General features: G+C 60.0%; 1 protein-coding gene across 4 annotated transcripts; it reads right to left on the bottom strand.

Moving 5' to 3' along the window:
- On the bottom strand, nt 1-24,739 carry FMNL1 (formin like 1). 4 transcript variants are annotated; one of them, XM_028092816.2, is made up of 26 exons: nt 24,514-24,738; nt 16,005-16,088; nt 14,739-14,852; nt 13,748-13,821; nt 13,258-13,341; nt 12,740-12,877; nt 10,991-11,099; nt 10,288-10,364; nt 9,981-10,074; nt 8,989-9,063; nt 8,558-8,668; nt 7,324-7,473; nt 6,691-6,792; nt 6,244-6,502; nt 5,727-6,008; nt 5,419-5,543; nt 4,339-4,541; nt 3,626-3,860; nt 3,313-3,381; nt 2,408-2,488; nt 2,194-2,323; nt 1,873-2,036; nt 1,591-1,692; nt 1,356-1,451; nt 979-1,087; nt 1-468 (listed from the first exon to the last, which is right to left on the bottom strand). In XM_028092816.2, exons 1-26 carry the CDS (start codon nt 24,640-24,642, stop codon nt 365-367), a joined length of 3,300 nt encoding a protein of 1,099 aa, XP_027948617.1. In that variant the 5' UTR covers nt 24,643-24,738; the 3' UTR covers nt 1-364. The 4 variants fall into 4 exon arrangements, with proteins under 4 accessions (XP_027948617.1, XP_027948619.1, XP_027948620.1 ...); XM_028092818.2 differs by having other exon boundaries at nt 14,769-14,852; nt 24,514-24,737; XM_028092819.2 differs by lacking the exon at nt 1-468 and adding an exon at nt 482-820 and having other exon boundaries at nt 14,769-14,852; nt 24,514-24,739.
- Nucleotides 24,740-24,902: the final 163 nt, after the last annotated feature.

Consider the following 24,902-nt stretch of genomic DNA (forward strand, 5'->3'; position numbering starts at 1 on the left):
TTTTGCAAACATCTTTATTAATCTTGTATAAAAATAAGGTCCATGGAGAGTTCCCGGAGCTGGGGGTGGAGCGCGAGGTTGCACTTTATAAGTTACAGGCCAGGCTCCGGCTGAGGCTAAGTATGGCTATTAGGGGGAGAGGGGTGCTGCAAGCAGCATTTGGGGGAGGGGCCGGCGATGCTGTTCCCGCCCCCCCCACGCCCCCGCGCCCGACCACTTGAGGTGGGACCATCTCGGAGAATGGCGGCAGCAGCAGAGGGGGCTGCCCGGCCCAGCCGAGCTGAAGACACCTTCCTTGAGCCCCTGAGCCCCGCCTTGCCACCCCCTCCCCATTCCCCACTGAGTCCTTCTGCAGAAAGAGCCGTTACAGCGAGAGGTCCGAGGTGACCTGCATGTGGGGTCCCGGGGGGCGCCGACGAGCACTTCTTCGGCCTGTGTCTGCACGGATGTAGGGCTGGTTCCGCAGATCTGGCAGCCAAGAGGAGAGACACTTACCTTCCAAAGTCGGCCCCGGGGCTAGGACCACAGCTCCAGGGTCCAGGCCTCCCCACTGTAGGGACCCAGGTGGTGTGCATGTGGGAAGGGACCTATGTTTACCAGACCCCGCTCAAGCACGCCCCAGCCACGCGTGGCCCAAGGGAGGGCAGCATGATCCAGTCCCCTGAGGGGCCCCCAGGGTTATGGGCAGCTTCTGGGATCCCAGGCCAGGCTAGCCAGGTACCTGGGGGCTAGAGAGGGATCTCTTCTCCCAGGCTGGCCTCACAGAGGAGCCTGGACGTCCGCTTGCCAGTGCGGGCCGTGAAGGGCACCGTCTTGAGCACTGAGGGTTGGGAGGGAGGAGGGGGGAGAGAAAGGAAAAACAGACAGAAAAAAGTAGCAAGAAGCGGTGAGGCAGCCAGACCCCTAGGGTGGGGAGAGGGGGGAGGACAGCATTAGAAGGATGGCTAGAGGCTAGGAGAGGCCCAGCCAAAGCCTCACCTGTGATGATATCTTCAATGGCCCCGTCGCGGTCACTCTCGTAGATAAGTGGCTCCTTCTGCTGCTTCCGCTTCAGCTCAGAGATGAGGTCCATCTGCTGCCGCCGGGCCTTGGGTGGTGATGGGAGGGTGGGGCATGGAAGGTGAGTAGCTCCAACTCCAGGATCCCCTCTCCCCAGGCCACCAAACCCTAGAACATCTGTGTGCCCAGTCCCCCACAGCAGGCTGGAGCAGGAGGAAGCCCTTCCCATCCCAGGCTGCTGGGGCACCATCCTCACCTTGGGCAGGGTCTGTTCACAGAAATGAGGGTACGGAAGAGGACCAGATCTTTGGGGTGAGGATCCCTGCAAAGTGCCAAGCTCAGGCACAGCTGCCTACCTTGGGTGCTGGGGCTTCTTCTTTGCCAGGGGCGTCAGCACCTGCCTCCTGGGCTACTGCCTCCTTCTTCCACTGTTCCACCTCCTGCTCAGCTTTCTGAGGGGCCAAGGTGGGTCCCTGTGAGGGGAGTCTTATCCCACCCCCAGACAGAAGCGTCCCCTACCCTCTGCACTGCCCAGGTGGAGAGGCCAAAATGCCCCGCAGGGGTCCCAGCCGGCCCACCACACACACATACCTTGTAGGCCTTGATGAAGCGGCTAAAGAGGGAAAAGAACATGGCGGGGGACGTGGTCTTGGGGTTCTCTCCGAAGTACTCCACCACGGACTCGTAGGCCTCCTGTGGGCACAGCCTGTCAGCCCCACCAGCACGACCCCTAGGAGCTCCATATGCCTTTAAGACACTGGCCACTTCATCTCTGCTCCTCCAGGCAGGTGGGCCCCCTGCCCCCTCTCCCACTTCATCCCCCCCCCACCTCCCCACCTCCCCACCTCCAGGGCCTGGCCAGCCCTGGCCCACCTGAGCGGTCTTGCTGTCTGCCAGCAGCTTATCCATGGTGGGCGAGTTGGACCTCAGGAACTCCTTGAGCACCATGCAGTTGTCCTGCCGCACAAACTCTCGCTGGGTCAACTCCAGGCCTCGCTGCAGGGAGCGCACATCCCCTAGGACGCTGTCCAAGGACACTGAGTGGGGAGTGGGGCAGCACAGAGGCAGGGAATCAGAGAGGTGGCATTCCCATCCAATGACACCCTGTGGTCCCCTCACTTTTTTCTCAACCCCTATCAGTCCCCAGGGCGGAGCCCCTCCCCCCGCCCAGGAGGTGGTACCTGCACCCCATACCTGAGCCCGCCTTGTCCAAGAAGTGCAGGTCGCTGTGGAAGCCTGTGAGCTGTGGGTACTTCTCGGCAATGACCTTCACCAGGTAGTGCAACAGCGTCTGCTTGCGGTCAGTCGACTTCATCTCCAGCAGCTGCATGCAGGCCTGTTGTCAGCCACAGGCCACCGGCTGTCCCCCATCCCCCAGGCCAGGGAACCCCCTCCTTGTGCCCCTCACCACATCCAGGCTCTGGAGCCGGAAGCCATAGGCTGCCCCACGCTTGCTGCTGTTCATGTAGTTGCCAAAGGCCAGGACAATCTGGGGGGGAAGGGGGGTGCTCAGCAGGGTGCTGGGGCTGAGGGAACCCCCTCAAGTATAAACTGCACAAGAAAATGTGGTGAAAAGCAAGCCCCACACACTCAGCCCGCACCTGACTCCTGCACGGGCCCCTCAGGTCCATGACCCATGTACACGCATGTGTAGCTGACATATGTGCCTGGTCTCCCCAATGTCTTTAAGATTTTATTTTTAAGTAATCTCCACACCCAACATGGGGCTCGAACCCACAACCCCGAGATCAAGAGTCACATGCTTGGGGCGCCTGGCTGGCTCAGTTGGAGGAACATGTGACTCTTGATCTTAGGGTCATGAGTTCGAGTCCCACATTCGGTGTAGGGATTTCTTAAATAAATAATTATAAACTTAAAAAAAAGAAAGTCTCATAATACTCAATCAACTGAGCCAGCCAGGTGCCCCTTAGCATACCCAGTGTTGTCCTCTGCTGCTCCCACCCAGAACTGCGCGGCTGACATCCCCTCGGCCGTGATGTCACGGTCTATCTAACAGCCATTTCTACCGGCTCCCGGGACCTCCCCTAGACTCCACTGAGCAGGTGTGGGCGCTCTGCTAATCACATAGTGATCCCCAGAGGGGGCTCAGCCCTCAGGAAGAGTCTAAGGTGCACTGTTGTAGACATAACCTCCACCCCTGCCTTAGCTTTGTCTTTCTATGTGAGAGTTGGGAACATATCTGTTGCATCCCAGGAGTGCAGGGCAAGGCCAGGGTCTCCCCCTCACATGACCCAGAACAGGCGAGGAGTCATGAGCGGGCCCCACTTCCCAGGCCTTGCCCTGGGCTCTCACCTCCAGGATCTGGCGGAGTTTGTCAGAGGACTTGATGGACATTGAGGCTGCAATTACGGCATTCAGTTGCTGGGGGTGCAATTGGAGAGGCAAGATAAGTTGGGGCAGGGTGGCGGGCAAGCCCATGGGAGGCTCAAGTACTCCTACATGCCCTCTCCCCGCGGAGGCTGCTAGCTGCCTCCTCGCATCCCCAACCCAGAACACAGCGCCCTGCCTGCCCCGCCCACACCGCCCTGCCCCGCCCACACCGCTCTGCCTGCCCCGCCCACACCGCCCTGCCCCGCCCACACCGCTCTGCCTGCCCCGCCCACACCGGCATGAGCAGCTGGACAGTATCCGGAAAGTTGCCCAGGAAGGTGAGCGTGGCCATGCGCTCGGGCAGGCGCGGGATGCGGCTGAAGCGTAGCATGAAGCGGTCCTCCTCCGACAGCTCCTCCATGGGTCGCTGCTCCTGCTCGAAGCGGGCGATCAGGCTACGCTCGTACTCCGTGGGCAGGAAGCGGGTCAGCAGCTCCAGGAAGTCCAGGCCAAGGGCCTGTAGGTCGTACCTGGTGGAAGGTGGAGTAGTTATCGCTCTATACCCACCAGTTCTTGAGGGCAGGACTATACCCCCCACCCCACTACCTCGACTGAATAAATGAACTTCAGTATTTGTTCTTTGCCAATAGCTTCAGGGACCAAGAGGTAGGAGTCAGGGACGTTGGGAGCTGGGAAGCCAGAGGTCCCTATCATACATACATCAGTGCCAGAGGCCCAGCTGTAAATGCCTGGGCCTGAGTGCTCACAGCTGGGCAAGGAGGCAGGGAGGAAACGGGAATGTCTCAGTCTGGGTGTGGACTCACACTATGGCCTCATTTTCTTGGCCTGAAAATGGGAACAAGGTTCCCAGCCCTACTCCCTGACCAGAGTTAGCATGAAGCTTGATGGGCTCTGCCCCATAGCTGGGACTCTTTTACCAGATGCCTGATGACCCTGGGCCTAGTAGAAGGGCTGGGCTACTGACAAGTGCAGGGCAGAGGTACTCACGTTTCAATGGCCTGGCAGATGCGGTCAGCACCCAGGTTGCCCTTGCGCAAGGTGATCGCCAGGTTCTTGGCCCGGTTGGCCTCGATGAGGGTGGCCTTGCTGGGGGCCTTCTGGGCTGCCTTACCCTTGAGAGCACTGAGGTCCAGGCTGGGACCTTGGGACTTAGTCTTGAACTGCTCCTCAAAGTCACTCATGTCTAGCTCCTGAGGGCACAGGGAGAGGAGGTGGGGCTGGGCGGGCTGGGGTCTGATGTATTCCTGGCTGAACCAGCTATCCAGCTCTGACCACACCACCAGCAGAGAGAGAAACCAGTAACCTGGCTTGACCACAAGCCCTGATGGGGGATACAGGGGAAGTGCAGACAGCGTCGAGGAGGAAGAGCAGTACCCAACACTGGGGACCCAGACTCCAAGCCCTTACAGCTTGAAGGCAAAGCTGAATTGGCTGGGGGTAAAAAGGGGAAAGGGCATTCCAGGCAGAAGGAACAGCATGAGCAATGGCCTGGAGGCAAGAGAACACATCTCTTTTGGAAAACTAAAAGTAGAATTAGAAGGGCTAGAGGTGCCTGGGTGTCTCCGTTGGTTGAGCATCTGACTCTTGATTTTGGCTCAGGTCATGATCTCATGGTTGTGAGACTGAACCGCACACTGGGCTCCTCGCTGAGCTTGGAGTCGGCTTGGGACTCTCTCTCTCCCTCTCCCTCTGCCCCACCCCTGCACTCCACCCTGCACTTCACCCTGCTCTCCCTTAAAAAAAAAAAAAAAAAAAAAAGAGAGTTGAAACCCTGGTTGCCTGTGGGGGTGGTGGAAAAGAAGCTTAAAAGAAGGAGAGAGAGGCCAGACAGGAGGCTAGATGTGCCCTCTACAATGAGTGAGGGGAAAGCCTCCAGGGGAGTCCGGACATACTGCCTATCAGATACACTAATAAAATGTATCTTAACAATCCATGTAGCTTAACACCCATCCCTGGGCCTCCATGCCCTCATCCGTACAATGGGGTGGAGGAGATGCCCTAGCATGATCCAGGCAAGTGCCCTCTCCCCTGGTGCCCACACTGGAAGCAAGGCAGGGCCACACTCACCTGCAGCACCTTCTCGTCATTGAGCTCAGTGAAGACAGTGCCAGTGATCTGGTTGGGTTTCAGGGCCACCCAGTTTAAGAGTGGCATTCTGAACTTGGTCTGTATGGGTTTCTTGGCCTTCACTCCTGGGACAGGGAGAGAGTGGTGAGCACTGGGGAGGTGAGGGTGGGGTCGTTGGCGGGACCCAGGGCCCAGAGAGGCCTGACAGGACAGGCAGAAGGAAATGGGAGGCCCCCATAACACAGGGTCCTGGAGGACACTGAGGGGGCACCTCCGTATCTCCCCCCAGCCCTGGGCGGTCCACTCACCTGGGCCCATCTCAGGGCCGGACCCTCCAGAGGGACCTCCTGGAGGCGGTGGAGGCACGGGTCCATCTGTGCCGGGAGGCAGCGGTGGGGGCGGGGGTGGGGGCGGCAAGTCTCCAGGCAGCGGCGGTGGGGGCGGGGGCACTGAGCTGCCAGGGAGGGGTGAGGACAGTGGGGGTGCCGGGGGCGGGGCTTCCTGCTGGTCGGGGAGGCCGGGAAGTGGGGGTGGTGGAGGCGACGGTGGGGGTGCTGCTCCGGGAGCAGGCTCTGCCGCAGGTGGGAGATCTGAGCCGAGACAGAACCGAGAACCCAAGATGGGCAGAAGGAGGGGGAGTATCAAGTTCTGGACCTAGGCGCTCTGGCCTCTGCCTCCCCTCCCTACGCATGCGCACTGGGTCCCCGTCTACCCTCCCGCAACCACCTGAGCCACGCCCACAACCCCGAACCTACGTCTCCCCACTCTCCTTCCAGACCCCGGTTCCCCCACGCCCACCCCACCCAGCCCGAAGCTCCTGCGCACCTGCGCTGGGTGAGTCGGTGAGCACTCCCGGAGGAGTCGGGGCGTCACTGCCGCTCGGAGTTGCCACAGCGACCGGAAGGATCTCGATGGAGACAGCATCCCCGGGCCCCCGTACGATACGGATTAACCCCTTCTCCTCCAGCTCCTCCACCTTCAGCTCTAGGGCCGAGGGCCGCGCCGCCGGGACGGAGGTAGGCACTTTCTCAGGCTCAGGAGGACGCCTGGAGGCGCCCATGGAGGTCGACTCGCTGAAGCGCTCCTGTGAGCCCGGGGGGGGGGGGGGGGGGCCGGGGGGGTGTGGAGAGGTCAGTGCCTCCCAGCAGGCCTGGCACAGAACCCCCACCCTCTTGCCCGGGTAGAGGAAGTGCCAAGCCCAGAAGCCCCACGGGGCCAGTTCTTGGGAGCCCAGCCCGCCCCTTGCCCGGCCCCCTCCGCCCCCAACCTCACCCGCAGGGTCTCCAACTCCTTTCGAGCCTGGCTTAGCTGCTTTTCCAGCTCGGCAATCTTGGCCATGGATTCGTTCTCCGCGTCCCGAAGCTTCTCTGTCAGCTGTGGCACAGCTCATGGTGAGTCCCCACCCGCCGCTGGGCACTGGCGCCGCCGCCGCTGAGGGGGCGGCAGCAGGCACGCCTGCCTGCAGGGCTGGGGGAGGCTTCCGGACGTGCGTAGGGCCCGGTGCCTGGCGGGTGGGCTGAGCCTGGCACTTGAACCCAAGTAGGTGAGATCCTGAGGGTACTACCGTTCTCTCGGGAGGAGAAACCAAGGCACCCCTGAGGAGGGAGATGGGTGGAGAGAGACTGGGCCAGGACGGGCGCCAGGCACCCAGTTCCACCCAAGCCAGGGTGTGGGCTCCGAGCTCGGGGAGAGGAGCGGCCTGCCTTCCTCAGAGGTCCCGCAGGGTAGGAACCCAGTGAACGCTCATTGAGAAAGAAGGCACAGGATGCGAGATTCGGATTCAGGTCCAAGTCAGGGGCCAGGCAGACAGCCACCCGCTACTCACACCTAAAACCAATGCCTGATGCCAGTGTGAGGCCCTGGGGGCCTCTTATGTGCTGGGCCGAGTTCGGGAGCGGCTCTCACCAGGGCCACCTGCTCCTGCAGCTCCTCCATGTGCTCCAGCACAGCGTTCTTGGTCTCAGTGTCCTCCAGCAGCGCACCCACATCAAAAACATTGTCCAAGTATGCTTGAATCTGCACGAGCAGCTTGTCACTCTCCGTGTGCCGGAGCCTCTGTCCCCCAGACAGAAAGAGCAGGGTGAGGCCCGAGGCGAGGGGTCTTTTGAGGACCCCCCCCATCACCCCTAGGGTCTAGAGGGAGGGGCCTGAGCCCTAGCCTGCTTTGTTTTTATTGAGATATAATTGACAGACCATAAAATTCATTATTTTAAAGCATATAATTCAGTAGTTTTTCGTATATTCACAGGGTTGTGCAATCATCACCACTGTCTAGTTCCAGAACATTTTCATCACCCCAGAAGAACCCCTGTACCTGTTAGCAGTCAGTCCCTATACACTCCTCCCCTGACCGCTGGCAACTGCCCATCGACCTTCTGCCCCTGTGGACTTATCTCTTCTGGACATTCATATAAAGGAATCATAACAGTATTTGGGCTTTTGTGTCTGGCTTCTTTCACTTAGCATAATGGTTTTAAGGTTCCTCCATGTGGTAGCATGTGTCAGTACTTCATTCCCTTATATGGCTGAATAATATTCCCCTGTATGGATATATCACCCCCACCAGCTTTTCACCTTTTGGCTTTCAGAAATCCAATCCCAAAGGCCCTGCTCCTCCAAGAAGCCTCCCAAAGGAATCGGGGAACCTGCAGCTTCTCTGCAAAGGCTGGACCAGGAAGTGCCAAGCCCCTCTGCCTACCTTCCCCAGGGCAAGGAATGCCTCTAGGACCTGGACCCATCCAACATAAGCCAGCTCCCACTTTGGCCCAATATCTCCGTGCTCCCCATTATGCGCTTGAGTCAGAGCTGTCTGAGGCTGATGCTCCCAGAGCCAGACAGACCCAGAGCCACCCAGAGCCTGTTCCGGTGCCTGTGATAACAGCTCCATGGACCACGTGCCTATAAGGTGGCAGAAAACGTTCTGCCTCATTCTATTTAGAGTCATTATTACCTTTATGATTCTCTTGTTTTACAGATGAGACTCAGAAGAAGAAACCTATCCAAAGTCACATGGGCTTGGAAGGGGCAGAGTCGGGATTTGAACCAGATCTGCCTGACCTCAACACCCATGCTGCTAAGCACAGAGCCACACTCTGCAGCTGGTGAGTGGTTAAGTCCCAGCGGGGGACGCAGGGCTCACCTCCAAGTACAAGTCCAGGCCCAGGTGTGTGAACTCATATTGCAGGAAGACACGGAAGTTCATGTTCTCCACGGAGTGTACCACGATGTTGATGAACTGCATGCAGGCCACCTGGGAAGCAGAGCCCACAAGCAGGTCTGTGACCCTCTGGGTGGGGGTGCTCAGTGCCTTCTGTCCCCCATTTACTCCCAAGTCTCTCCTTTTCCCCATTTCTCACTCAGCTAACCCAGCTTTGGCCCTACCCGTATTTTTTCCCCAGGTTCCCTCCCTCCAGCTTCCCTGTCTCTGACATCCACCCCTCCCCCACCAGCCACTCAGTCCTCATACTTCGCAGGAGCAGAGCCCAGAAGCTGGAGACCCCGGCCCCCGGGCTGCTCCTTACACCGAGGGTGGCCAGGACGGCCAGGCCCAGCCTGGGCTCCCGAGCTCACCATGAAGTCGATGTTGCTGTCCTCTTTCTGGAAATATTCCATCAGCTTTTCGAAGCGGTGCTGCTCCCCACACACCTGGGTGGGGAGAATGGCTGTCATGAGGGCCCCAGTGACACACCTCCCAAGCCATTTCCAGCCACCACCCTTGTGCTTCTACGGGCTCCTCCCAGCTAAATCGAAGTCAGGCCACGTCACTCTTCTGCTCAAAACCTCCCCTCCCTCTCCCTCTCCCCCAGCCCTCCCTTCACTTACTGCCCTGGCCACACTGGTGTCCTGGCACTTTCCCACCTCAGGGCCTTTGCACCTGCAGTTCCGTGTGCCTAGTGTGCTCTTACTCGAGACCGCCACCACACCAAGCCTCTCACTTCCCTCACAGCTTTGCTCAAGCTTCACCATCTCTGTGAGGCCTCCCTGTCCACCCTGCGACCCGTTCCTCCTGCCCCTCTGGCAGCCTGCTCTTGTTCCGCAGAGTGTCCACCGTTTTCAGACACATTATATAATCTGCTCACTTAGCATACTGTTTACTATCTGTCCTCCCCTGCCTTCTTTGTTTCTTTTGCTCACTGATGCATCCCAAGTGCCCACTCTGTGCCTGACACATAGTAGGCACTCAACAAATCGTCATTAAGGGAAGGAATGACCATACCCCACCTTGTGCGTCACATTCTCATGCACCCACTCAGCCAGAGTCACGGCAGAGGTGTATGTGTGCAACCCCGAGGTGCATGGACCAAGCCCAGTTTGGCTCTGGCCAGGCTGAGGGGCAGAGGCTCAGCAGATCCCTGTAGTTGTCCCTGTCGCCCCAGGCAGTGCCCCACATGACCTGGCACCTGCCCTTTAAAGCTTCCCCATCCCAGATTATCCCTACCCTGTGCTCCCCAAATGCCTACCCAACACTCCCAGCTGCCCCCAGCGGAGGCCACAACTACAAGCCACAGGACTCCAAGCAGCACCAGAGAGCAAGCACCTGTTGGGAGGGGGGGCTTCAGTACCTCCTTGAAGTTGTCAAAGGCCGCCAGGATGATGTCATGCCCTCCTCGAACCAGGCACACGGCTGCCAGCAGCTCCAGCACCAGAGCCTTGGTTCTGGGGACAGGAGGGCCAATTTACCCCTTGAAAGCAGGCCCCACAGCAAGGCTGCGGGTGGGCCTGGCTGGGGGAGGGCAGGGAGGGCAGCTGATGGGGAGTAGGGGTGGGATGAGCCTGGTCAGCAGTCCTGGGAATGGGAGAGCAGAGTAGCCAGGGGTGAAGGGGCAGGAGAATCTAGATGTGGAAAAAGGTGAGGGGCCCGGACCTCACCTGGGGTTCTTGTTGTTGAGGCTCAGAGCAATCTCATTGACACAGGCTGGGTGGGTCATGACGAGGCTGAAGCCAGACTGGCGAGAGAGGAAAGGTCAGCTCCTCCAGGCAGACCCCCAGGACTGCCAGACTGGCCTGCCCAACACCTCAGGCACTGGCAGGGCCATTGCCTCCTGGTCTCCCACTGGCCTCAGGCTTGGGAAGTTCTTCAGAGCCAACCACAGCCTTTTCTGTGGCAGCCAGAGCCTGGCCCCTCTTTTTAAATAACTTGGTTCGAAAGCCAGTGTCAGGATTCAGCACCTCGGACACAGCGAGCCCTCAACGGCCGGCTAAGTGAAGGAGGACTGGCCGCACCAGCCACTCCTCCAAACAGAATCACCCAGAGCAGCTGTCCCTGAGGGCGCTGTGTTCAGCCTTCCCTGGTGAGGGTGCCTAGGTCCCCACAGGAGGCATGTCCATGCCCCCAGTCATGTCCAGGGTACTCCAGGGGACCTGACCAGGAAGGGGCAGAAATCTGGGCTTCCCCTCAAGCCTCATCAGCCTCAAGACCCTCAACAGCCCCCATCCCCAGGGTTCTCCAGTGGGGAACAGGGTCGGGGCGGGGGGGACAGTGGGTCCCTGAACCCCAGCGGCTTAGGCAGCCCCCGGTGAGAACAGGCTCAGCTCCCCCGGGCCCCCCAGTGCCTCACGCTCGCTGACCAACCTGGTAGTTCATGATGGCGCGCAAGCACATGATGCACACGTGGACGTCATCCTTCTGGCTAACGATGCGAGAATTCCGCAGGGCCTTCCTGCTGTGGGCAGGGGTCAGCCTGGGTGGAGCAGGGGGGAGGCAGCAGGGCTCAGAGTCCTACACCTGGCTTCCCACAACCCCTCCCCCCGACAAGGCACATCTGGAACATTAGGCAATTGATTCCCACCCACCCAACCAAAGAGGCCAGCGGAAGGCAGGAAGGCTTCCTTGGTCCCGAGGCCTTGGGCCTGGCATGCTGCATCTAGATGTGGGGGTATGGAGGGGCTCCAGGAAGGCAAAGACCCTTAACAGCAACTTGGCATCAAAAAGGGTTGCTGTGTTGTGGGGGTAGACAGCCTATAGAGGGAAGACAGCCAAAGCTTGGAAATCACCATGGGAATGCTCTCCACAAGGTGGCGCTCCCAGCCTCATGGGCTTATCGGCCATCTTGAAAGGCCAACTCTGAATTCAGACAGCCTGGGTTCAAATCCCTGGCCACCACTTACTAGGCAAGTTTACTTAATCACCCCGTGCCTCAGTTTCCTCATTTGTAAAACAGGAATGGTAATAACAGTACCTTCCTGATAGGGTTTTTGGGACTATGAAGTGAGCTTAGAACAGTGCCTGATACATAGTAAGTGCCAAGAGTGTCCTTGATAATTCTTTGCCAAAAAACATGATTTTTTTTTTTCCTTGTTGCAGAACTGCCCATCATGACTTCCACATCAGTGCCTCTTGACAATTCTATCACGTTTCCAACACTGGGAAGCCCTCCCCCCTCCCCCCATCTGCCACATCGTCCTTCTCCCATCATTGCTCAGAGGTGCCTAAGTCTTTGCTCATGCTGTTCCTTCCACCTGGAATGTCCCCATCACTGCCTGTAAAGCCCGTATCCATCTGCGAGACATAGTTCCAGCGCTCTCTTTTCTGGAAGACCTTCCTGATGCCCCGGGAAGTAGCCACCTCCCCTCTCAGAGCTCCCAGTCACACCTCCACGATAGCCTCTCAAACACTGTCCCCTTCTAGACCAAGGGCTCCCAAAGGCAGGGTGATCTCTCTCTCTCCTGAGCACCTGCTACCATGCCTGATACATAGGAAATGCTAAAAAAATATTTGTTAAATGAGTGAATGAATGAGCAAACAAAGGAACATATTGTGAGAGTTTGGGGCTTAATATGAAGTAGGTCCCTAAGACCAAAGTTGGAAGGATGGAAGCTGGGGGGCCACATGAGGCCCCAGGGCTGCCTTCTTCCCTCTCCCCGCCTCCCAGCAGGATGTCCTGCATTGGGCTGGGGTGGCCTATCCACAGCAGGTGAACCCAGGGGTGTCAGCTGAACACCCCACCGAACCCCACCCCCACCCAGGGAGCCAACCAGGCATGCACCTGCCCCCAGGTGGCTACGTACCGGGGAGAGGGGGGGCACCTGGAGGCCGCACAGGAAAGAAGAGTGGGTTAGAGAGGACCAAGGGAGGTCTCACCAACCCAGAAACACCTTCCTTAAACCAGACCCACCCAGATTCCAGTTCCTAGGTGCCCATCCCTGGAAGGCTTCTTAACACACCCATCTCTCAAGCCCTGCTCGAGGCTCTTACTGTGACCCCCAATGCCAGGCTACCCCTCCCACCACCCCGAAGGGCCTGGGGCGGGGCTGGCAGGGTGCAACGGTCTAGGGGTGAATCTTCTATTACCCTTGCCACCCTGCAAGGGGACCCACGTACTTGATGGTCAGGTGGCGGCTCTTGGGCTGGGGAGGCAAGGACGAGGGCGGCCCCTTGCTGAGATCTTCCACGGACTGCTCCAGGGGCTTGCTCTTCTCTGAGCTGGGGACCCCGTTGTCTGCACTCTCCATGTCATACCTGCAGGGGTTAGAGTGGGGCTGAAAGCCCACCCTGCAGGGGCCCTTGAGGGCAGGGCGGGGGGCGCTGAGGGGAGAGAGGTATGTGCAGGGGAGATCAGGGGCTGTGCTCGGTGCTGTGCTGGGCAGAGGAGGGGGCCAGGGAATGATGGAACAGAAGAGTAAGCCGCCCAGGTCCCAGCTGGCCACCCCAGGCCACATCCCTCCCTGTCCATGCAGGCCCTGAGGAAGGGACATCACCCACCGCGCGGGTGCGGTGTGCGTGAGCCCAGGGTGGGCTGGGGCGGCACTGCATGGACGTGGCCAGAGGCGTGGATGAGGTACAGGGAAGCACAGACCAGGGCTCTGAGAAGCAGCGTGAGGCCGGGGCGGGGGGCTTACGTGACGGAGCACTGGGCAAAGGCCAGGTACTCGAGGAGTACATCCAGGCCACGGTTCTCCTCGTTGAGGAACTCCTCCACCCACCTGCAGGGCACAGGGCTCCCTGAGTTCCAGCCAGGAGGGAGGTCCTGCCCGGACTGGGCACGGAACAGGCACAGCCAGGGCCCCGGGGCTGCTCATCCCCCACCCCACCCCTGAGACACCAGCCAGCCCCAACCTCAGAAGACCCAGTGAGGCTAGAGGGTGCTAGGGGGCTCAGGTGGGACCCAAGGCCCTGCCATGCCTCAAGGGGTGAACAGAGGGTGGGCAGGAGAAGAGGCAGGGAAGCTGTACTGGACACCCCAACCCAGAGGGGCCCCACAGACATGGCCTATGCGGGGGTGGGGGGGTGTTGGGGGGTGACGGGGGAGTAGCAAAGGGAAGCCCCAGGAGCTCCCTGGGGACAGAGCTCTCCCAGGCCCCCAAGAGGGAAATCTGAGCCCTTGCTCACCCAATGTGGTTTGTCCTCAGGGAGATCTCCAGCTCCCGCAGCACCTGTGTGGACTCCTGAACTCGCCTCTTAAACTGGGGACCAAGAACAGGAGAGTCTGGTGGGTGAAGCCTGAGCCCCCCCCCACCCCACGGCTGGCCTTTCACGCTCCGCCTCCCCCACCACCTCCACACACCTGCCTGGCAGAATAAGCATCTCGGGCTACACATAGCCCCACACAACGATGAGCCCCACACGCAGACGAGGGTGCACACACATACCTCCACACACAGACGTGCGGCATGCACGCACACACACACACACACATCCATATACAAGCACCCTGGGTACACATACATGACACCCGTACATCCATACATGGACACCTGGTGTACACGCACACGCGTGCACGTGCACACACATCCATACATGGACACCTGGGGCACGTACGCATGCACATCCATACATGGACACCTGGGGTACATGCACACACATGCACACACACACACATCCGTACATGGACCCAAGGGTACACGCACACACACACACATCCATACATGGACACCTGGGGTACACGCACACACGCGCATGCACACGCACATCCATACATGGACCCAAGGGTACACGTACGCTCACACACATCCATACATGGACACCTGGGGTACACGCACACGCGCACACGCACATCTACACATGGACCCAAGGGTACACACTCACAACCATATGTGGACACAAAAGCACACACATAGTACGCACACGTCCACACATGGCCACACCATGCATACAAGCACACACGCTGCATAGTGCACATGAGTGGACCCATGTAAGCATCTGCAGCTACAGGCAAAGGAGCCTGCCCAGGGCCCCCTCAGTCCCCTAAAAGTATACAAACACATTCATACACATACCCACAAAGGCCACCAAAAAGTTTATTCACACAGTTACTCCAACTGCCCAGAGCTTGGAAGGTGCAGGCGGGGAAAGGGACAGAGAAAAAGGGGGAGACATATACCCCCAGGTTAGACATCCAGTCCGTCGCTACCTTGCGGCTGACCCCACCAGTATCCAGGTAGCTCTTCAGCTTCTGGATATAGGCGGTGGGAGGGTTCTTGACTTGAAACCGCTCCTGGGAAGACGGAATGGGGTGAACAGTGAAACAGCTAGAGTTACCCCAGCTCTTGTCCCAGAATCCCATCCTCAGCTCTGACCCCAGGTCCCAGGCTATCTGAAGACCCCTCTGAAATACTAAAGATCTAAACAAACCACCCACCAGGCCACTTTAAAAGACCCCAGTCTCGGACCTTCGCTTCCCACACTGGCCTCACAAGCCACAGCCCTAGTGCGGTCCTGAGGTGGGGTTTGGAGGTGCCACTACTGTTACACACCCCGCCCTGGTGGCGGGGGGTGGGCAGGGGCCGCTACCCCAGCCCCAAAGCCCCTGGAAGCAGCTCCTCACCCTGCCGCCAGGGCCCAGCCCTTACGCCCCAGACTCCTGTACAGGCTGCTCATCCCATTCCAGTCCATTAGCAGGAGCCGAAGGCCCAGCCCTGGCTCCCAGGGGAGGCTCCTTGCTCCCCACCTCCCCACCCCCAGCCTCCCTCCCTCACTGAACCACTGCGGCAGCCAGGCCCCACCCTGGCCCAGCAGCGCGAGAGGGGTCTTCCCTGCTACCACAGACAGCAGCCCTAGAAGCCGGAGAGGCAGGGGCACCCGGTGAGCCACAAAGGTGCAAACCCAGGTGCGGGACCGAGCACCAGGAGACAGCGCTTCTAGTTCTTGCTCTGCCACTTGGGAACTGGTTACCTTTGGGTTGTTGCTTGGTTGACACTAGCTCCTCTGGGCCCAAGGAAAAGAAGGACAAGGGTCCTGCCCCTTCCTCCTCACCTCCCATGGGGTCAAAGAGGCCCAACCCTGGGGCTGCACCCTCTCCTCCCCAGCCCAGAGCTGGAGGGTCAAAAGAGGCTGTCCCAAGAAGCCCAGCAAGGAGGACGGTGACGTGGCCCGGCTGGATTGGCCAGCGCCCCGCACTAGCCCCTGCCAGCTCCCCAGAGGGCAGACCCAGCCCTGCTAGGGACTCATAAGGTCCTTGGAGAGGCCCATGTCCAAGAGAAGGAGACTCTAGAGTCTTGAAGACACCCCCAGCACCCTCTGCAGATGCTACACGGGCCTCTGGGCAGGGTCTTGACCCTCCGGGCGGGGGCGCGGCAGTGCCCCCCTCCTGCCAGCCCCAGCCTGGCCAGGGCAGGGCACCCTGATGCCGGAAGGGGCTGGGACCCACCTGGTCACAAATGAGCTCCCACTTCTTCTCGTTGTCATACTGGCTCAGCAGCAGCACTTTGTCCGGGGGCAAGTTCATGCAGTTCTGGAGGACAAGGTAAGGACCCTGAGCCTGGGGCCCCCGTGTGAGGGGCAAGGCATGGGGTCAGCTCCCTAGGAGATCTGTCATCCTCGTGAATCCCCATCACCCTCTCTCCCCGGGAGATAAGCAGATTAGCCGATGAGAAAACCGAGGACCAAAGCTAGAAAGGGACACTGGGATTTGACCCTGAGGCTGCCTGACCCCAGGGCCTGGGCTCTGTCGTCCGTACACCACCTCCCCGCACGACGGCCGGGATGGTAAGAGCACGGGTTCTCAGCCTAACTTCTTGGGGCCTCCGGCACTTCTGGACTCACTTCCCCACGTGCAATAAGAGGGTACCATCTCTTCTTGCATTTGGGCGGGATCCATCTCCAGCCAGGCCCCACTATGCCCCACTCCTGCGTGCCACCACACACCACGGGGACTACATGCGGCCCCAGCCCAGGGCACCAATGTCTCACAAACACCAGGAAACCTCTTGCCAGGGTGGAAACAGCTGTCTCCTCCTCGCCCCTCTCCAGCGCCCTCCCTCCTGATCACTTCTAGAAGGAGGAGACCGAGACAAGCCAAGGGAGCTTGTCAGACACGCAGGGAACTCCAAGCAGGCGCATCACGGCTGGAAGGGCGGCGGGGGGGGATTCCTGGGGAAGGTCACCCAGCCACAGGAACTGGGGCCGGCAGCCAGCATGCTGGGTCTGTGGTGCTGGTGGCCCAGGCTGGGACTCTCCTCAGGAGCTAAGAAAGGTCAGCAGTGCTCTGCCTGGTCCTCCTCCCCCAGCCACAGCCGTGCCCATCTAGCTTCTCCCTTACAGGGCGGGTGTAGGGTCCTGCCCGGTGCTGCCAGCACCAGGGGATCCCTGGCCCCCTGGAACTTGGCGTGTCTTCCTAATAGACACAGAAGATGACGCCAGTCTACCCCAATTCAGTAAACCCCAGGCTAAAAGACGGTCTCCTAGGCGTCAGGCCCCAAAAGAGTTCTTGCCCTCAAGGAGTTCCATCCCACTGGGGATGTGGGAGTCCCCAGGGATCCCCAGCCCAGAGTCAGAAAGCCCCTGTCACCAGCTCTGGTGGCTCACCACACAGCCTCAGTCACAAGGGCCTGAGAGGAGGCCAGAGCTGGAGCCCAGAGGGGGCCACACCCACCCGAGGCTCTGCAGCCAGCTTCCTCTCCGGGGCGCTGGGCCTAGTTCTGGGGCTCTGGCCAGACCTCACCCCCCAAAATCACTGCCTTAGGTCAGTCCCAGACAACAGGAAGCTGGCTGCTCTGAGCCCCCATTGCCCAAGCTTTCCGGCGGGGGCCCCACTTGAGAGGTGAAACGGCCTACCCACCGCCCCCCCCCGCAGGCCAGCTGGGGATGGGGGTACGTCATGCTTCTCCCCATTGCGAAAGTGAGCCCCTGGATTGAGGAAACCGCTGCTGTCTCATCTGCTGCCCTCCTCCAAGACGCCAGTAGCCAGAACGGCTCCTGCCACCACTGACCGATCGCCCAGGAAGGGCCTTGGAGCTGAGGGCAAGGCCTCCCCCAGACCCTTCTCCATCCCTGTTTCTCTCTCTCCTGGATCTCCATAGAGATCCAGGGTGGGGCAGGGCAAAGTGGGGCGAGGCGCAGGGGGAAGGGGGAGGCTGGGAGGCAGCCAATGTCAGGGAAACTTGGAGCTGTGGCCGACTCAGAGGAGAGAGCGGGTGGCGGGGAAGGGCGGTGAGGAGGAGTGAGGGGGGTGGCTGAGCCCCAGCCACTGAGCCTTACAGGGGACAGCTGCTTCCCAACACGGGTCTTTCCAGGCCCTCACCCACCCCAGGGACCCATCTGGTTCCTGGACTGGGCCCAGTGGCACTTCTAGAGGCAGCAACTAATGCTAACTAATGCTCTGCTCTGAGCCCTCCCCGCGGGGGGACACCCTCACCACCACCGTCGGCACCACCCGTCCCATCTTACGGGTGCAAGGACTGATGAGTTTAATGACCTGCCCAAGGTTACAAAGCCAGGAAGCGGGGAGCCAGGCTGGCTTTGAGCCCAGAGCTGACTCCGAACCAGCGCCCTGGCCCACTCCCCCAGGGCCGCCCAGTGGTTACTCCCAGGGAGGGGGAGGCCTCTGCTGTGGGGCCCACCTGCCCCGACAGTGGTGGAGGGCAGGCCACTCCTTTGCCCCTTCCCCACCTGGGTGTGCTCAAGCCCCGGGGGCTACGTGCCAGCCTGCCAGACGGGCTAAATTTAGGCTCGGAAATCAGAAATAGCTCTGACAGCGCTGAGCACTAATTAGCAGCTGCTCCTCGGCTGTGCCCACCGGGGAGACGGGTACCCTAAGGAGCGCGAGAGGAGCCAGAAGATGCCACTCACTCAGGGTGGAGTGAAACCCTCCTGGGAAACGGCTGCAGACCCCAGACCCAGGGCCCTCGGCGAGGAGGCGGTACCACGGGGCCGGGGGCTGAGAGACAAGTCGAAGGTTGGCGGACAGCGCTCACGTGGGACAGGAAAGGACAGGGAAGTCCAGGTGTGGGGTGGGGGGGGGGAGAAACACTTGCCTCCCGTGAGGGGACGTGGGGGGAGGAAGAGCCCGGGCTGGATTCAAGGACATCCAGCTTTTGGGCCCACCCAGCCTGATGACTCCTCTGTCTCCTTGAGCCTCAGCCTCCTCCTCCGGAAAATAGGCACACTTCCCTTCTGCCTCGCGGCTCCCAGAGCTCCTGGAAATGCCCAGTGAGAAGCTGTGTTTTGATGTAATAATACTCTCCAGTGATGCACACTGTGCAGAGGCGTTTCACAGATTGGGGGGTGGGAGGAGTCCACTGGAGACCCCGAGGTGAGGGCCGGTGGGATGAGCAGAAGTTTGTGAAAACGTCCAGAGCCAACAGACCTGTCTCTGAGGCTTGGCCAAAAGTGAACTGACCCTCCAGCCCCCCTTTCCCTGTTGCCCTTGAGGCTTTGAGTCAGGGGAAGAGAGAGAAAAGATCCATCTTTGAGGGCGTGGCAGAGAAAAGGAGCTGATTTCCGAACTTTCCTGCTAGAATGTGTGGGGATCATTCTCCCCTCTCCCGTCCCTCCCTCTCCAGGGGCAAGAGGGGCCTCCAACCTCACTCCCCCAAGACCAGCCCCTTGCAAGCACTGCCTTGACCCACTCTCCCCCAAGTGCTGACATCTGGAGAGGTCTCCCTGGAGACTGACGGGCTCCGTCTGCATCTGGACACAGACACACCCTCTGGTTTCACTTTCAGCTTGAGCTCAGACTATGTCCCAACCCACCTGCCCACCTTCTCCTCATGACGTCTGGCCCTTTGAGTCCCAGAATGCCCTTGAACTTGGGTACCAAGCCCAGTCTCAGACCAGCCCTACAGGGCCTCCACAGCCTGATGGGCCCAGAAGCCAGGAAGTGTCCCCCCAGCCCCCACTTCCCCATCCATCTCCCCTCCGCCCACCTCTCCATGGCCTCAACCTTGGTTTTAGAGCTCTCAGTGCATCTCCAAACACAATCCATTTTGTTCACGTTTTAAAGTCCCAGTATATAGATTTTCTGCGGCAGTTCTAGGCAATCCCAGACTTAGAGGAGGGCTCTGGAGTTATTGGCCCAGGATTAGGTGCTGAGAACCCCCAAAAAGCTCACAGCTTCTCCCATCAGGGTTTAAAGCGTCCCCATGGCAGGGACAAGGGGCAAGCCAGGTGAGAGAGCCAGGACAGCAGGGGCTGCCCAAGCTGATCTAAGCCGGTGGGAGAATTACAGCACTGACAATACACATTCCCCCAAACGTCCACTCTGTGCTGAGTGCCATTCCAGGTGGTTTCTATCTACTGACTCATTTAAACCTCAAAAAGAAGCTTACACAGGAAATAGTATGATGATCTCCAGTTCACAAATGGGAAACTGAGGCAGAGAGTGATTAAGTCGCTTGCCCAAGCTGACCTGGCTGGCAAGCTGGTAAGAAGACTCAGTTTCCTTCTCACTGAGGGCAGTGAGAAATGTGGGTCCCGAACCCCCAGGGGTCTTCTGCAGACAGCCTGGGCCCGGTCCCCCGTCTGAGGAACCAGGAACAGCCAGCCCCATTTCCTGCCACCCAGCACCCTACGCTTCCTGTTGTTGCCCACACTGAGCTCTTACTCACTGGGGAACCCCCCCCCCAGCACACCGTCTCTCAGAGGGAAGTGGAGGCCTCCCCACCCCCTCCCCATGAGCACACAGCTACCGTTAACACCACCACTGCCCCACCCTCCACGAGAGGTGGGCCCTCCCTCCCGTGGTTTCCGGCCACCAGGCAGTTTTCGGTCTAGGCCCCGCTGTGGCTGACCTGCATGATGGCAGCGAGGGCAGCCTGGCCTGTGATGGCTGACGCTGGCAACCTTTGTGGGTCTCGGTAATGGAGGTGGGAAGAGGGGAAAGGCACAGTCCAGAGGGGCCTAGAAGGCCTCCAATATGGAGAGGACCCTATGTGCTCCGATGTCATCCCTTTCCTCATGGTTGGGAAGAGTTTCTGGAGCACTTGCTCTGGGTCAGGCAAACTCTACTTAATCTTTCAACAATCCTAGGAGGCCAGCCTAGGCCAGTAGCATTCTCTTTCTACCCATGGGGAAAATTGAAGTTCAGAAAGGTCAAGTAACGGGGGGCGCCTGGGTGGCTCAGTTGGTTAAGCGACTGCCTTCAGCTCAGGTCATGATCTCAGGGTCCTGGGATCGAGCCCCGCATCGGGCTCCCTGCTCGGCGGGAGGCCTGCTTCTCCCTCTCCCACTCCCCCTGCTTGTGTTCCCTCTCTCGCTGTCTCTCTGTCAAATGAATGAAATCTTAAAAAAAAAAAAAAAGAAAGAAAGAAAGAAAGGTCAAGTAACTTGCTCAAGGTCACCCAGGTAATAAGTGGCAAAGACAAAATCCAACCCCCCAGCGTAATGACCTCAGAGCTCAGGAAGCTAGTCTGCTTTTCCCGCGAGTAACCCTTGTCCTCCTCAGAGGCGGGGAGGCCTGAGCCACCTCCCAGGGCCCCAGGCTCCCAGGAAAAGTGCAGAGGTAGCCCCCAGAGCAACCCCACCTGCTCCTGCCCATCTTACCCAGCTCTTTGCCAACTGGCCCCAGATGTCCCTGTGAATCATGCCTACCACATCCCTGGGTTTCCAGGGTCAGCGTGCGCCAGCCCTGCCTGCTAAGAATCTCACCCCACAGCACCTGTCCAGGCCATCATCTGCCCACACGGCCCCAGCCCCATTGGGATCCTCCATGTAAGACACCCCAGAGATGAGAGGTCCAGGGCCTAAACACCCCTACAGCTACACCTCCCCGAACTTCATCTGCCTCGCCCCAGAGAAGGGCTCTGGCCAACACAATGGAGTCTACCTCTGCTGTTCGGGGAAGGGGTCCAGCTGAAAGCAGGACTTCCAGGATCCACACCCTGCGTGAGGCTGTCCTCACCTCCCCCCACAGCCTCCCCAAATGTCTATGTCCCTGGGCACATGCTAAGGGCAGCCCAGGCGGCTAGGCCCCAGCAGGCAAACGCCTTTCCGAATGGTTCGGCCTCGGAACCATGTGGATGGATCAGCATCACCCTCGGCCTCGAGCACAACATCCAGGACACCTTCCCTTGGTCCCTTGGTCCCAAGGTCACAGGCTCCTCCCTGACCAGACAGATCAGGGGTGTCCTATGCCTGGCCGTAAGCATGGAACTTCTGGAAGGCCTGGAAAGAGTGCCTTGTCATCCCAAACCCCGACCCTTCCAGGGGAAGGTCTGGGAAGACACGAGCCTTGGGCACGGCACAGGAGAGGCGAGAGCGTGGAGTCTGGCGGGCTGGTTTTCCCACCATCACAGCAGGCCCGTGTCTCTGGGCAGCCATCGCTCCTCCACTGTTGCTAAGGCAGCAGCAGGAAACCCCGGCTCAACCTGCTCTTTCTCCCCACCCCCATTTTAAGCAGGGGCACCCCTCTCTCTCACAGCCTCCTTAGAAAATTAGCCCCCTGCCACCCACCCCTGCATGGGAGAAAGGTCACGGCAGGGAAAGGGAGAGCAAGCTCCATCTCCTGTCTGGGGGTAGGCCTTGGTGGGGGCGCCCTTCACCCACAAGACGGGTCCCGCAGCCAGGAGCCAAGGAGTGATTTGGGGTCTCAGGGTCCTACCCCCCACCAGGGACCAAATGGCTGCTATTAAGCAAAAGGAAGAGCTCCCCTGGGGCCATGTGACCATATCCGAAGGGGCTATGCTTTTGCCATCAAGACTCGGGGATTCCTGGCGGGTGGTGGGCCCATCACTCTCAGCAGTCGGAGGCTCTTCTCCACGTAGACATTCACTATGGACAGGACTCCGCTCTGGCCATGGAGGCAGGCTCTGATGGAGACGCGCCCTGCGATATTGCTTGCCAGGCCTGTGGGGTTAGCCAAATACTTAGCCCAGGCAGCTGCAGGCGGGGGCGAGGCTGTCACCCCAGGGTGGGGCTCATGCCCCTGTTGGTGGGGAGTGAGGGGAGCCAGGTTCTTAGCCAAGCAACCTTGGGTGGGGTGTGTTCTGCTCACACAGGACAAGGGACAGGCTGATCCCTCCCCAGAAAGAAGGCCAAGTATAAACACACTGGGGTTCCTGTGGGCTGGGGGGGGAAGCTGAGCCCCAGTGGGTGCTGCCAACCCTAGATTCCTACCCAGCTACCGCTGCTTTCTCCACCAAGACACCCTCTAAGACCCGGCTCTGGGCCTCCGCCCTCCACGCCCTGGTACTCAGGGACTCCCCATGGCGCTTAGCGCCAGTCTCAGCCAATCAGAGCTAAGGCCAAAACACAAGCAGGGCGATCAAGAACTACACATGCATCTGAACCTCACCATTTGACTTTTGGATTTCCCACTGGTCTGAGTTATTCATACCGCTCCTCCCCACTAGTGTGTGTATAACAGAGAGCAGACTGGGGCCCGCACCTCACCCTGATGGCCTGTCCCACCCCTGTCCACAGACACACACTTGGGGGGAAACACAGACAGACCCATATCCTCCCCCCACATCAGGTTGGCAGGGGTCCAAGGATCCACCACCAACTCAGGCTCCCCAGATGGTCCCCCAGAGACTGTCTCTCCTCATTCTCCCCCCCTCCCCCATCTGCTCAGCTCAGCTCAGCTTTACCAGGCCATGGGTTTGGGGAAAGGAAAGCAGGTGGAGAGATGGAGTAATCAGGGCCTGGCCCCATGTGAGGCGTCTCTCAGAGTCCCTCCCTCTCCCCTAATCAAGCAAGGTGCCTTCACAAGGATAGACCCACCCCACCCGATGGCTCCTCCAAACCCCTCCTAGCCTTCCTTCTGGGAGGGGGCAGCCAAGATTTCTAGGAACTTTTATGAGGGGCCATGCAGAGGATCTGGCAAGTACTGCCCAATGACTGGCCAAGGGAGGGGAAATGATGTCAAGGAGATGGAGGGGACACCGGACTGAGCACTGCCGCGGGCCAGCATTGCTCGCCTGCCTGCACCTCCCCTGGGCCCCCTCCCTCAGACCTGCAGGGCCTGCCTGCTTAGGCTACAAAGTGCCCCTGAGAAAAAGCACGGCCTCACTCGCCTGTCACTCAGAGTCCAGCAAGGGAGCTGACAGCACACAGGCCACCAGGCAATTAGTTAGAGAAGGAAGCCTGGGACAGGGCTGAGGTAGGAAGAGGGAAGTGAGAATGAGTGGCCCTTCCCCCTCCCTACTTCTGCCTCCCACCAGGTCTTAGGGAGCCCTGATTTTGCTCCGGGAGCCCCTCCCCAAACACATCCTGACTGCTTCCAGACTCAGCCTGAGCTGATGGCTCTCTCCCCAGGGGCCTAGTCTCCAAGCCCCCCAATTCCTCCAGCAGGTGATAGTGGGGGGGGTTCCAGAATTCTGCACCACCCCAAGCCAGAGAGACCAACCCATCCTGACCCCACCCCTCCTAACCTTAATCCCTTCAGTGAGCTGGAGGAAATGTCCAAGATAAGGACCCACAGGCAATCTCTCCTGCACAGACACCCCCTCGGCATGGTCTGAGGACCCAGCTCCCAGCAGCCCAGGCACGAACGAATCAGGACCAAACACCTGAACTCGGTCTCCAGCTCCCAGGACGTTAAAATGTAACCCTTCCATCTTTGGCCCTGAGACACAAGCAGATGCTCCAGACCTGCGCCCCATGGCTGGGCCTGCGTGCAGTGTGGAAGGGGATGCCCCAGGGCCCCCTTGAGTGCCGGGCTCCCAACTTCCTCGCAGGACATTTTTGTTTAGACCTGTAGACCCAGGAGCGCCGGGGAAAGGGGTGTCTTGGGGAGGCAGACTGGGCGACTGCAGAAGAAAGTTTTGGGGGGGAGAGTGCTAAGTCACTCTGAAAGAAGCCACTGTCACTCCCACCCTCTCTGTAGGGGCAGCCACTGGGCCGGGTATCTCCAAGCGGTACCTGAGCCCCCGGGGGCGGGGACGCGTGCCGAGCCCCTGGCGCCCCCCGCCCGCGCCCAGCGCGCGGCGGGTCACACTCACCAGAACCCGGTTAAACCTCTCCTCCAGCTCTCGGGCCGCGGGCATCGGCTGCTTGGGCGCCGCGGGCTGCTTGGGGGCCGGTGCGGCGGGGCCCGCGGGCTGCTCCGCGCTGCCGGCCGCGTTGCCCATGGTGGTCCCCACCCAGTCGGCCAGGCGCCTCCAGCCTCGGAAATCCAGCTTTCCGGGGGACCGGGGACGCGGCTCCGGGCCTGGGGGGGATTGCGGGGCGGGGGGGCGAGCAGGGCAGCGGCGGGCGGCGGCGGCGCGGGCTCGGCTCGGCGGCGCTCGGCTCAGCGGCGCGCGAGGGCCGGGGCGCGGCGTCCCATCGGGGCGGCCCCGTCCGAGGAGCCGGGCGGCGAGCTGCGGGGTGGGGGGAGGAAGTCAGGCTG

The sequence above is a fragment of the Eumetopias jubatus genome, unplaced genomic scaffold (assembly GCF_037043125.1).
Source record: "Eumetopias jubatus isolate StellerSeaLion01/CBP00866 unplaced genomic scaffold, mEumJub1_p1.0 scaffold_10, whole genome shotgun sequence".
NCBI lineage: Eukaryota > Metazoa > Chordata > Mammalia > Carnivora > Otariidae > Eumetopias > Eumetopias jubatus.